The following is a 13,407-nucleotide window of genomic DNA, read 5'->3' as shown; positions in this document are numbered from 1 at the left end:
CACACATTTACAAATTTTAAAAGGAGGTAATGCCCAAGAAATGTCATAAAAAATGTTTACTATTCAAAGTCTCAACATAATATATTTTCTCTAGTAGGTGAGAATGCTAACAATGGTTATCTGTGAATCATTGGCAATGGAATTTAGAAGATTTGTTTTTAATTTAATTTGTATTCTGCTGTCTTCTAACAATGAAATGTTATTGCTGAAGAAAACATTGTCTCTTTTTAAGAAGCTCATGGAAAATACAACACATGAAATGTAATATTCCTCACTAATAAGAAGATATCTGTGGAAAAGAAAGGGGCCCTTCCTCGCCACTGAGTTCTGAAACGTGAAAATCCCTCTCTCCACCCTACTTGGCCAGCTCTCTGCGGTCTTCACTGCTTTGTTCCTCCTCTCCCATCCCCAACTTCTACAGTCTGTCAACCGTTCATGTGATTTTTATCTTCCCTTCTGTTTTCAAGTCCCCAACTATGCACATAAATGCAAGAATCAAAATAAAGGGCTATGTAATAGCAATGTAATAACAACAAGCACTGTTGCTGCCAGTGCTACAACATCAGTGTTTAGTATTCACTCATGCACCTTTGGGTTCTACCTGAGTGCCTTTACTATTCCTGAGCACCTAAATCCTTGACCTGTTTCCCAGTACCGGGAAAACAGACAGTGTTATATTCACCCAGATGAGAAAGGAAAGAAAAGAAAAAGGGTGATGTGTGCAGAGGTCAGAGATGAGAGTGCAAAAGCCATGGATCAAATGAAGGAGCTAGAAAGTGTGATTCTTAGAAGTATTTCCCAGGTCATGCCTCAGCCTCTGTCCTTTATCCTACCTGGGAAGAAATCCAGCCTTTTCCTCAGTAAGTCCAAGGAAAGAATAGATCATTGAGTAAATTAATGACTGAGTAATTAAATCTTAAATGAAAGCTTTCATTTTCATAATTTCTCTTATTAAAATTGACAACAATTTAATTTTGTCTCTGTTTTGTCCTTCCTAACATTCTTAACCTACATTCCTAGAAAGAGTTAGTGGTTTTTGTAATGCTTTATTTCAGCAACAATTTATCTCCCATGTCCTGGGTCACTTTACTTATCAAAATATAGTGCAAAATGCTAACTTAATTATCAAATATTTACTGCCTGATTTAATATTTCTACAACTCATATGTTATTATTTTTAAAATCTTCTGGATTTTTATATTAACTGATTACAATCTGCTGTTTTCTAATATTGTTAATATCTGGCCCAAATGCTAAAGAGTTTTTCTCATTTATGATACTTTTCTGTCTCTAGGAAGTACATATATTATCTTTTTTTCTATTTTGTTTTGTTTTGTTTTCTGTAAGTATTTTTGTTTAAGGCCGTAAGCATCATGAACATGTAAAGCATAGTGATTGTTTTTCTAGCATTCAAAACAGTGCCTGTTACATGGTAGGTGCCCAATAAATATTTATCAAGTCAATTAACAAAGAATTACTAGTGGGTCATCAAATTGAAAGTGACAGCATGTTTCTGTCACTATTCTTATTCATTTACTAAGGAAATTTGAAGTGCCTTTGATCATCTCATTGATAAAATTATCCACAAGTGATTTTTATTTAATAGTAACAAATATTAATTTATATATTTAAAGTATAATATATAATAATTATAAATCGTGATTATAATATACTATAAATGTATGAATTTAATATATAACATATATTAAATACCATAAGACTTAGTTATTATATCTGACAGACACTATTTTAAGTGCTTTGTATATCTTAATCTCTTTAGTCCTCATAACAAATTTAGAAGGGCTGATCAAAAAAATATAGTGTGTATTTAAATTTTTTAAATTCAGTATAGTAAAAGACACATTACCTTTAACTTCCCTCAAAGAACTCCCACTTGCTCTGAATATATTTATCCCACTGTTCTTGCCACTCTCTGAAGCCATTCTGGACATCTTCTTTTGTGAGTGTCCTTTCATGTCTACCTCAATTTCCTGAGTCAATTCAAAATGTTTATGGCGATTTCTGTCAAATAAAAATATTATGATGTGTCCTCATCCACCTTATTCACCAGTTTGGCAACATACAATTTCTGGTTTTTCCCCAAGGTCAAAACTAGCAGGAAAGGTACACATTTTGAATCAGTGAAGGATGTAGAGGCAGCCATGACAGCACAAGTAAAGACCCTCGCGAAAGAGGACTCCAGAACTGCTTCAGAAAAAGCGAGAGTGATAGAATAGGTGTGGTTCAAAGCAATGAAGAGTATGTTTTCAGGGGATTAATAGTAATGTGCCTTTACTGTAATAATATTTTAAATTAAACATGAACTGTATCTTTTGATCACACCTTGTATACAATAGGTACTATTACAATACGTATTTTACTTTTGACAAAATACAAGTGCAGACTAATGCAGTCACATGACCATGACGTGAAGGAAACAGGGCTTGAACCCAGACCCTAAACCACTACAGTATATTACCTGTCTAAGAACTAATGTCTTAGATTTTTTACTTCACCTAACTTAAAAGTGCTGAAGAAAAGAGCTTTCTCTTTTATTCCCTCAGGATACTTACAACTCCAAGGACAGTGCCTTATGCCTAATGACTTCATCAAGTTTTGCTAGTTTTAGCTTGATTCCGGTTATTTATACATGAATACCTTGTAAGATACTAGAATTATAATTATTAATTATAATTACCAGAATATTTCAACTAGCACAACACGCCAAAGATTATCAGGCCATATCTGTACTTCTGATGAGACAATAAAATAAACAATAACTTGAAACTTCAAGTTGGAATATCCAGAAAGTTTTCTGAAGCTATAAACTTCATCCCTTTTTTCCCACTGCAACCACTCCTTCTTTTTTTTTTTTTTTTTTTTTTTTGGTACCGGGGATGTGCTTACCAGGGAGGCAGGTGGCAGAACCACTGAGCTAAATCCCCAGTCCCTAACCACCCCCTTCTTCAGGTGAAGAAATTGGCAAACAGCAGAACTAAACACAAATGACTGTTTTTCACTGAGATAGTGGACAGCAGTAATAGAAACAGATTGAGTATTTTTAGATTTTGCAGTACATTTACTCTGTGCCAATCACTTTGTTATGAGACTTTAAAGAAATAAAATCCTTTAATCTGATGATACATCTGAGTACTATTGTGATAATCAGTTTACAGACAGGCAGAATTAGAGTAACTCCAAGGTTGTAGCTGAGATTCATGTTCCCAGTCTGCTCTCAGAGGAAGAACATTATTTTGAAGAGAAGGCTTGATTTGGGACAGTGTACCAAGCCTAAAACAATTGCTTTTATATGATCCAATTGCCTCTGTGTCCTTCACCATCACGCCACAGCCACACTCCATGTCAGCATTCCACAGACCGAATTTTATTTGAGGATTCAATCGTTGAGGATGCTGAGGAAAACCACCTCCCCGTCTGTACAAGACACAGCTGTAGCCACTCTGCTGTTCCCTCACACCCACGACAGGGTACCAACAGAGTGACAAGTTCACACAAGCTTTGAAAGGTGTATTTAAGAGGTCAAAAAACTGAATTTCTCCTATTGGATTAAAGTCCTCTCTGCGAATCAGTAAATCACACTGATATATATACCTACCTGGCAGAAAAGGTGCAACTAAAAAGGCTTCCAAAGTATATACGAAATGGAATGCATTTATGTTCCCCTGTAAGGATTGGTTTAAGCAGATAAAATTAATATCAGCAACTCAGAGGGGCTTGGGGCACATCAACATCTTGAATTGTTTCTCAACTATACTAGAGTTTAATAAAAAGCCCCCCACATGTTAAACCAGAAGATTTTCGTACCCATGAGGGCATAAATTTAATCCACGTTTCTCAGCCATCTACGCGTAAACCATTCAAGCCATGTTGTGTAAGTGCCTTGTCTGCAGCTGAGAGATCTTTGGGCCTTTTTCTAAGTCTTTCTCCTTAAAAAACAGGAAGCCACGTTTTGCCAAGAGTAAATGATCTCAAAATAACAAACTATTTCAGACTACCATGCTCATTTCAAGCAACAGATTTTTGTGCAATTTCTTAGCCTTTGCACTGACATTTTTAAAGTTATTTTGCTCTGGGCCAGTTCCACACTATACGTTTCCAGAAGGGAAAAGATAAGCTGCTCAAATGAGTTAAATTCCTTGCGTATCCCATCAACAATTTGTGCAATCATCCTGTAAAGCTATGTGTTTATGTTTTATATGCAAATGAGACAGTCACAAATGGACTGCTCGGTCTTTGTCCTAAGGCAGATGCTGCAAGAAACAGGTTTTGAGGCGGAGATCTGCATGCAGGGAGTTTCTAGGAGAGCAGGAGGTGGGAAAGGGAGCAGGACTGGCGGAAGCAGAGATGCAGAGTCAGCTCTAGAGCTAGAGCGTGCTGGCCCTTCTGAAACGTCACAACTGAGGCAAGGGACATTCACCCGCCTCCACAAATGTCCTCAGTCAGAAAAACAGGAATCCCCTTCAAGCCCCACCCAAAGGGCCATCTGGGTGGGGTGCTGCAGGGTCCTTTCAAAACGCCCATCAGATCTTTCTAAGAATTAATCATGTGTTAATATAAAGCCTGTTTAGGGCCAGGGATTTAGCTCATTGGTTCTGCCACCTGCCTTGCAAGCACAAAGACCTGAGTTCAATCCCCGCTACCAAAAAATAAAATTAAAAAATTTTAAAAAAAATAAAGCCTGTTTAATCATTTAGTCTTGCTGACAAGATGAGGCACAGATATTTGTTCAATCTGTTAGGAAAGAAGTGACGTTAGCAAGCTCATTTTTCAGACAGATTTCAACATTTAACCAAGAGAGTTCATTCTATGACACTGAACAGGCAATATCTGGAAGTATTTACTCAAAGTAATTTTCTACTCTTGTCCCCTGACTCAATTCCCTCAAAGAGAGAGCACCAATAAAATATAAAGATACTAAGAAAAAAAGTGACTATAGAGGGAAAGGCAGCACTAAAAACTGTGAGCCAGACTTAATCGAAATTTCTATTGCCTATCGTTTTCCTTTGCCTCAACATTTCCCATTCACGAAGTTGTTCTCTAGTTTATTTGTTCAACACACACTATCTGTAGAGGCTAAAACACAACTGACATAGGACCTTGTGCACAAGGACCCTTGAGACTAACATATGAAATGACATCCAAACAAATTATTGCAATATTGTAAAAATAAAATACCATCTGGCTTACCTATAAAATTTTAGACACTGAAAATAATTCTTAATTTCTAGTCTATGGCCATATCACCCCGAACGTGCCCCGATCTTGTCTTAATTTCTAATCTCAGATTCAAACTTGGGAAGGTCATAGATTCTCCTTAGAGAAACTTTGAATGAAAACTTCCCTTCGGGCCAGGGATTTAGCTCAGCGGCTCCGCTGCCTGCTTTACAAGTGGAAGGTCCTGAGTTCAATCCCCGGTACCAAAAAAAAACAAAAAACTTCCCTTCTTAGAGCCAGGGATTTAGTTCAGTAGTGCCATATCTGCCTCCCAAGTGCAATGTCCTCAGTTCGATCCCAGGTGCTGAAAAAAAAAAAAAAAAAAAGACTCCCCCTCTTGCAGATGCCAATTCCAGTCACAAATTGGAAGCATTAAAAATATTCCTAAGGTCCACAACCAGGTCCTGATGTTACCCGCAGAGTAAAGTGGAAGCAAATACAACTGCTCAATGAGCCATTCTCTACAGGAAATTCATTTAGCAAATACTTCCGGACACCAACTGTGTGCCTGACTCTGGGCTAGGACCTAGCATTGCAGCCATCACAAGGTCTCCTCCCTCCAGGAGCTTACACGCTAGGAGCAAAAGCCAACCAAGAGCCAGGTAAACCAAGAAGTGTGTACTACGCTTCTAAGTGTCACTAAAGTGTCACTAGGTGCTATGAGGTAAAGAACAGCAGTGGAAGAGAAGAAAGGAGAAGAGAAAGGGTGCTTTCGAAGGTGGCCTAAACAGAGGAGGTGATATTAGAGCAACCAAAAAGAGTGAGGGAGAAATAAAGCACAGGAATGCCAGGGGGAAAGTGTGCCTGGCAAGAGGACACCAGGGCTGAGGTAGGAGTGAGCTCCCAAATCTCCAGAACCTCACCCCTGCCCGTCCAGTCACTGATGCCCCTCCATACCCAGCCAACTGTGGGACAGCAGCCAATGTCATAGTTCCAGCTACCTTATCCCTTTATGTGCCTTCTCTGCTGGTATGAACTCCAGGTAGTACGTATCTGTGGTTTAAGGACTTCGGAGAAGCAGAACCCAGATGACATTAGGTCCTGTATCCTGGCAACTTCACAGCTGTTTCTGCCATCCAAGCAAAGGACATTCCACTTCACAATGGAAACCAGCACAAACAGTTCACACAACATTGCTGCTCATATCAACAGCAATCCAATAAACCATAAAAGAGATTCTTTCTGAGAGTTGATACAAAAATTTAGAAGAGTCCAATTTGCCTTTAATTATGGAATACAGCACATTAGAATCCCTCACACTTGGTGGAATCAGGTCCAATTTTTAATTTGGAAAATATCTAACAATTGTATGTATGTGTATATATAAACGTGTACTCTTGTGTTTGTACATAAATACTATGTATATGTATATAATACATACTTTTATAAGTGGATGTACACTCTACACGCACATACACATGCATACACATTTATGTGTACATTTATATATTTTCTTAACATATAGATAGACATCTATTCCTCGTCTTTTTGGTCTTGAGGAAAGTGCACAGGCACATTCCTAAATTCCCATCATTTGTTTTTGTTTTGTTTTGTTTTGTTTTGTTTTTGTACCGGGGATCGAACTCAGGTCTTTGTGCTTACAAGGCAGGCAGCAGAACCACGGAGCTAAATCCCTGGCCCCCATCATTTGTTTTTAAATGTAAAGATGACAATCACTCTTTCAGAGACTATAATCTTCATATAATAATCAATATATTGTATGATGTCCTGTTGCTCCATCATTTGACATTAGCTGTCCAGGGCCTAAGCATTATGAGGCCCATAACTTTAGCAATTTCAGTCAAAGCTGAAATTAACTGTCCCATTCTTTGATCCAAATGTGATAACCACCCCAATGACCAATGATGTTCAACTACACTGATTAAATATATTAACATAAGAGTCACTACTTAGGCAATTCAAACTTGAACTCTACACGTGCAAGAGAACATATTTCTTGGGCAAACTCCATGACATAAAGAATAATTTTGTTCTTCATATATTTTATATTTTTCCCCATGACACTGATCCTGTATCCCTGAAGACAGGGCAAAACAAAGATACAGCCTTCTAGTAAAAGTCTGCTGAAGTTCAATAGTTTATAAGTCTACAGCTCCTAACTTAAGACACAGATCAAAAATTAGCATTTAACTCTTACCTACATCACTCAGAATCCATACTCTAGTCAATCATTTCCAATCTCTTGACATTCATACTCCTTATGCTACAGTCAGCCAGTCAACAAGTATTTATTGCTTTGCCAAACTGGCAAAATACACACAGCAGTAACAATAAATTCCCTTTAAAGACATATATTATAGAAAAAGATCATTTTAAAAAATCACTGCTTGGTGGGGAGGGGAGGAGGGGGTGAAGGGAGGGTGGGGACAAGGGAAAAAAATGAGAACCAAGACCTGGCATGTAAAGGTACAAGATCCCAGTAATGAATGTAACTGTACTGTCTACCTAGAATGTACCAATAAATTCAATTTAAAATTTAAAAAAAAATCACTGCTTGAATAAAGGCAGAAACAAAAAAAATTTTTTTAAATATTTCTTGAAAGTTCTGGTCAAACTCTCCTCCCATTACACACACAATAGAGACATGAAAAGGATGTCCTCAGGATTATTTACTTAGAAGAAGCAGTTTACCTAGGAAGTATTCTGGTAATTTTATAATTGCTGTCTGACTTTTGGAGTAAACTTTTATCTAAATGGAACTGTAAGCTACATGCCTACCCTAGTTTCCTAAAATTTTCTGTATGGATCATAACTAAATCAATTTACTTAAGTTAACTATATTTACAGTTGTGAAATGCAAGCATTATAAAAATTTTTTAAGTCACTAATGTTAGATTTTAAGCAAATACAATGTGCTGCTTTTCTAAATCTCAGTTTCTGGACAAAGGAAAGTACATTTCCCATCTTTGGGGAAAAAAAGCACACTACACTGTTAAAAGCCACAGAGGGGTTTTAGGGCAGTGAAACTCTTCTGTATGATACAATAATGCTGAACATGTGTCATTATACAATTGTCAAAACCCATGGAATGCAGGACACAAAGAGAAGTTTAGTGAAACAGACTTTGGCTCATAGCAGCGCGTTGGCATCATCTCATCCACTGTAGAAAATGTTAATATGAAAGGTGATGCCTATGAGAGTTACATTCCACACTCATCTCTATAAGCCTAAAACACTCCAAGTTTAAAGTCTAACATAGAGAGTTCAAACAAAATTAACTGACCTTTGTATTGGTTAAGCCTCAACCTGCAAAAATATTAAAATAATCAGTTATAAATTTAAAGAGTTTCAGAAATTATGCCAGTTTTGATAAGCTTTGATGCCCTACTATGCACTCTTGATTTGTTTTGATCGAACAGGGGCATCAACATCTGCACCTTACTCTTTCCTAATTTAAGTGTTTATGTGTCCGTGTTTGTTTTAATTTGAAGCTTGCAGATGTCCATCCACGGTGCAAATCCAATCATTCGCATTAATCAGTGCTAGAGAGAAGGCAAGGGGTGAAGTGGTGCTTGGCCTGGCAGCCGTCACCATTACCTTACGTCTTACACAGTGTTGTCTATGGGAATCCGACAATGTGGCTCCAGAGGTATCTTAAAAGTAAGACGCTCTTAAAATACAAGATGGGTAGGAAAGTGATGACTCAGTCGCTAATATCTATGCAAGTCCTCCTAAACATGCTCGAGAAAAAGGAGAAATGTTAGTAGCAGGTGTTACTGTGGTACTTTCAAGCCTGAGATTTTTACTGTGGTTAAGTTTACACCTCTCTGATGACCTTATCTGAATCCCCAAGGAACTTAAATTCAGACCAAAAAAGTTATGCATCTTTCAGTCAGAAATTGCCATGAAGTCCTAAGTTCTCCAAGGAAAGAAACTAGGGATACAAAGAATGCTTGAAAAGACTCAGAACGTCAGTCCATTAAAGAGTACTGTGATTCACCTACTACTAATTAACACAAAGATAATTTTCACACTTAAAAATATTCAGAAGCATTGATACAGGGGTGTCAAAAAGAAGCATCAATAACCCAAAGAGAAAAACAACTCAGAAAAGTTTCCAGGAACCTGAAACTTTTTCCACTAGAAAATATGTTCAAACTATGAATTAAATTGTAATACCTAGTCTAACAATTAAGGAAACTAAAACTTCAGGAAAGGAAACAAAAGAACATGTAATTTAAAATATCTGTGGCAAGAGTCTGAACTTTTCCTTTCTCCCAAAGTCTCAGAGTGGCCAATCACTCCTAGTTCTCCTAGTCAAAAGCCAAAACTAAACAGAATTTTCAAGAGGCCTCAGACCAAATAAACACAAAGCACAAGTCAATACCTCAGTTGCCTGGATTATTTTTCTCTTATTTAATGTACTTGCTCATTGTTTTAAGGTTTCCTTCAGAGTTTGGACTTTCATTTAAAAAGTCTGTTAACATTTTCAGCTGCTACTCTTCATAACTCCCTCACAATCCCCAAGTTAATTTCAGTTCACTCTGGCTCAGTTTTTATTTTTGAAAGACTACTTTATTTCAGAACCTGACTGGGAAAAATAGAAGCATTCCCCTTGTGAAATTCCTTTTGCCAAGTGGTGAAAATTAAACTCCCCCAAAATGATGATTCCAAATGTTAGAACTACTCCCTCTTCTGCAGTTCAAACAACTATCCTATAAGCTCAGGTCAGATCTTTGAAGTCATCCCATCCAAGGTCTCCTAAACTAACAATCATCATGCCCCAAAAGACAAACTTGTCATTGAGTGGGTCCTAAGAATCCGGCCAATTCGGGGACCATCGCAAAGGAAAATTTCAATTTGACAGTTGACACCTAAATTCAAACTGGGAGGCAATGAAATGAATAGAAATAAACATCTGAAACATAGAAGCCTTTCTGTAAAATACAATCAGTTCCTATATACAATCTGTCTGCAGTAGCAGTCCTTGAAAATTGTGGGTGTCTCAAGATCATCTGGATTATTTATCAAACCTGCACTGCCCACGACTCTGGGACAATGAGCTTATTAGAAGCCCGGCCCAGTGCCTCACTAACAAGCACCCACATGCTACCAGGACAGGCAAGACCGTGACCTGTGCTTGCTCCTGTCTGCCTTGTGTCTCCCTCCTTTGGCCTCACTCTTCCTTGTGTGTGCAACACGTGCCGTTATCCCTGGATGTCAGCCCACTACCCTGAAGCTGCAGAGAAAGGAATGAAAGCAATCTTCACTGTCACTTGCTCCCTATAGAAGGACTTTTCTCTGTCACTCTTTCCATCATAAAGTAAAATCTGGGGAAGAGTTAAAGTCCTATTATCTCTCACAATATGATTTTTGTCTTCTACCTGGAAAACAATACAAATTACTTGTGTTGCTAATTCTTGAAACTTAGACTTCATTTCCAAATTCAAATACAAACTACCACATAGAGCTGCTGGCTAAATTTTTCTTTTTTTTTTTTTTAGAGGAATGAAAGAAGTAAATGAGCCTCTGGACCTCCTGCCAAACATACTTCTCCCTGGGCACTCAGCACTGTCCTTGGGTTCGTGCACAAGTTATTTCTTAACTTTGGTCACCCACAGAGCTCACCTAAACTGTCCATCTATCTCAACTCATCTCTATACTGTGCAAGTTGAGACCAGTCATCCCATGTTTAGAAGAATTAAATAGCGACTACACTTTCTCTACAAAGTAAAAGTCTATATCACTTTCTACTGAAACTTACTGGATTCTTGTCCAATGTATAGAGTAGTTGGTCTTTTCTAAATTTTAGAAATTAATCATACTCAGTATAATAAAAATTTTACTTCTGTTTAAAAATACTATATGTCACTCTGAATGCAAGGAGATAACACGATGCTTAGAATTGTTTAGCAACATATTTCTTTCAGTTCACGGCCTGTGGAAAATAACTGTGTACATCATATATAACTTAACTCTAAAACAGAGCTGAGTGCTGAAGTCAGTTTTGAGTAGGAAGAAATGCCAACATTTAAAAGAAAAAAAAAAAACAACCTTATACTGAATATGGATAAACCCAGGAGAGTAGAAACTGTCAAAACTTTAAGTTCTTACCAGAAACGGGCTCCAGCAAATGCAGGAGACACACATGATAGCCAGGAGCTGGATGACCATTTCAAGATGGTGAGACCTGCCTTGTCTGTGATGCTGGCTTTTAAATTTAACCCTTAGAAGTGTAATTCCTGTGATGGCGTTGCAAAAGAATGAAACACCAAGGGCTAAGAGGCCCAGAAAAGAAAAAAGCAAGAGATAAAATCTGTCTTCCCAGTCTTCAATGTCTTCGGTGTTGTAGAAACACCAGGTCCTCGTGGCTTGAATTTTATACTCCTTGTGCCCAAGAATGGGCAGCAGAGCTATAAAAACAGCAAACAGGCACACTCCGCTCAGCATCATTTTCACGTGTTTGGATGTAATTTTTGTGGAATGAAATATCGGTTGGGTAACACCAATACACCGCTCGATGGCCATCACACTGCCTAGGAAAAGTGGGCACAAACCAGAGAACACCATGCTGATACCAAAAATACTGCAAAGGACATTGGACTGATCAAAGCGGATCCAGTCTTTATCGGACGCGTACACAAACACTGCGATGGCCCCGTTGATGAGATGGCCGAAGAAGTCCGTGATGACCAGCCCGCTAGCCAGAAGCAGGAACGACGCCTTGGACTTCTGTCTGAACCTCTGGTACGCCTTCATGAGGATGGCAATGGCCAGGCTGTTGGATAAGATCCCCACTGTCATGAAGATAATTGAAAAAAATACCGAAAGCCGGTTTTCCGTCTGGCAGGTTGTGTTTGAAAGAAGCGCCGTTGCAGGAGACACTGGCTGCTTGGAGTTGTTCATGGACATGGTTGTGGAGATAACAGCTGGTCGCTCAAGTCATCTCCTTTTTCACAACTGTGCAGGCTCACAGTCCAGACATCTGTAGGATAAGGAGAGAGGAATTATAAACACCAAATTTCTGGCCTTGTGACATTTCATAGACTGAAGTGTCCAGCATGCTGCGGTGGGATTTGCCCAGCCTATCACCAGCAAGGTTACGTCACACTGACAGCAGCACCCATCAGCCTAGGCTTCATTTCCTTCCAAGCTAAAAAGGTGCCAAAATTGAGATCTCTTGGTTAACCTCCTTCTGTGAACAGCTACCTCCTAAGTGTCCTTCCGACACTTCACTGACAGCTTAAAACCTGTAGGGATTATAAAGTCAGAAGTAAGATTAGATTTAAGTCCACTCAAGTTGTCGAAAGCATAACAATCTACTTAACTAAACGCACTTTTAATATTTTTTTCTTTTCCCTGATGGGCTTTGTCCCCAAAGTGCAGATTATTTCCTTAGTAATCCACCTGACTGTCACGCAGGTATCAATCTTCCCTAAACTTCGGGAGGGGGACCAGCAAACTCCCTGATGTTACACGGAGCGTTTCTCAATTTGTTCCCAAAACCTAAATCACGCGCCAGCGACCCGCAGAAGGCAGGATGTGAGAATGTGGGAAGGATCCTGGTGTAGCCAGCACCTGTACAGAAAGTCCGGCTGGGGATGGGGAAGAGGCCGTCCGCGCTCGCCCCGGGGACGTCTGCGGAGATGAGGTTAAATCACAGCCTCCAGGCGCTCGCCTTGGCAGCACCTACGCGGAGATACAGCTTCGGGGTAGAAACGTCCAGGCTCAGTATTCATTTGTTGCTCTTTCCCTAGGGAACTGAGGCTGGAGTCTCAGACGCTAGAATCACAGGACCAGGGCCCCCCCTCCCGGAGCAGCAGGGACCCGCGGTTCCCGCCTAGCGTTCCCGCGCCAGCCCCGCTGCACCGCCGGCCAAAGTGGAGCAGCTGGGGCCGCTCCGAGAGCGGCCGCCACCCGGGTCTTACTCACTGACTTTCGCCCGTCCCCAACCCTCGGCCCCAGGCATCTGCTTGCAACATCCTCCCTAAGCCTACTGAGTTGCTCAAACTTTGCGCCTTTGCTCAGACGCCAAAGGGTTGTTTTGTTTCCCTCCCACCCCGGGGGGCGCCAGAGGCCTGAGCCGGCCCGAGAGAGACGCCCGCAGGGAAGCCCGGAGCGACGCCGACCTCGCGATCCGCCTGCTTCCCTCCCCGGACCCCTTCTCTACCGCTTCCCCTCGGCCCGGCTCGCGGTGGGAACGGGTCAGCC

At 39.8% G+C, this 13,407-nt stretch overlaps 1 protein-coding gene across 6 annotated transcripts in view; it reads right to left on the bottom strand.

Annotated features, from left to right (window-relative positions):
* Positions 1-13,407, bottom strand: part of Ptgfr (prostaglandin F receptor) — a 42,254-nt gene that overhangs the window by 25,442 nt on the left and 3,405 nt on the right. For 2 of the 6 annotated variants that reach the window (XM_010605214.3, XM_010605217.3), the window contains one exon: positions 11,311-12,181. In XM_010605214.3, coding sequence (XP_010603516.1) covers positions 11,311-12,108 — 798 coding nt within the window. In that variant the 5' untranslated portion in view covers positions 12,109-12,181. Of the gene's footprint in view, positions 1-11,310; positions 12,244-12,774; positions 13,109-13,128; positions 13,183-13,366; positions 13,387-13,407 lie in introns of those variants that run through there. The other 4 variants (XM_033758356.1, XM_010605218.3, XM_010605216.3 and 1 more) reach the window with 4 other exon arrangements.

This window comes from Fukomys damarensis, unplaced genomic scaffold (genome assembly GCF_012274545.1).
Source record: "Fukomys damarensis isolate Sample0158 unplaced genomic scaffold, DMR_v1.0_HiC HiC_scaffold_33, whole genome shotgun sequence".
NCBI lineage: Eukaryota > Metazoa > Chordata > Mammalia > Rodentia > Bathyergidae > Fukomys > Fukomys damarensis.
Note: the sequence above shows the minus strand (reverse complement) of the source record. Positions and strands in the feature narration are given on the sequence as shown.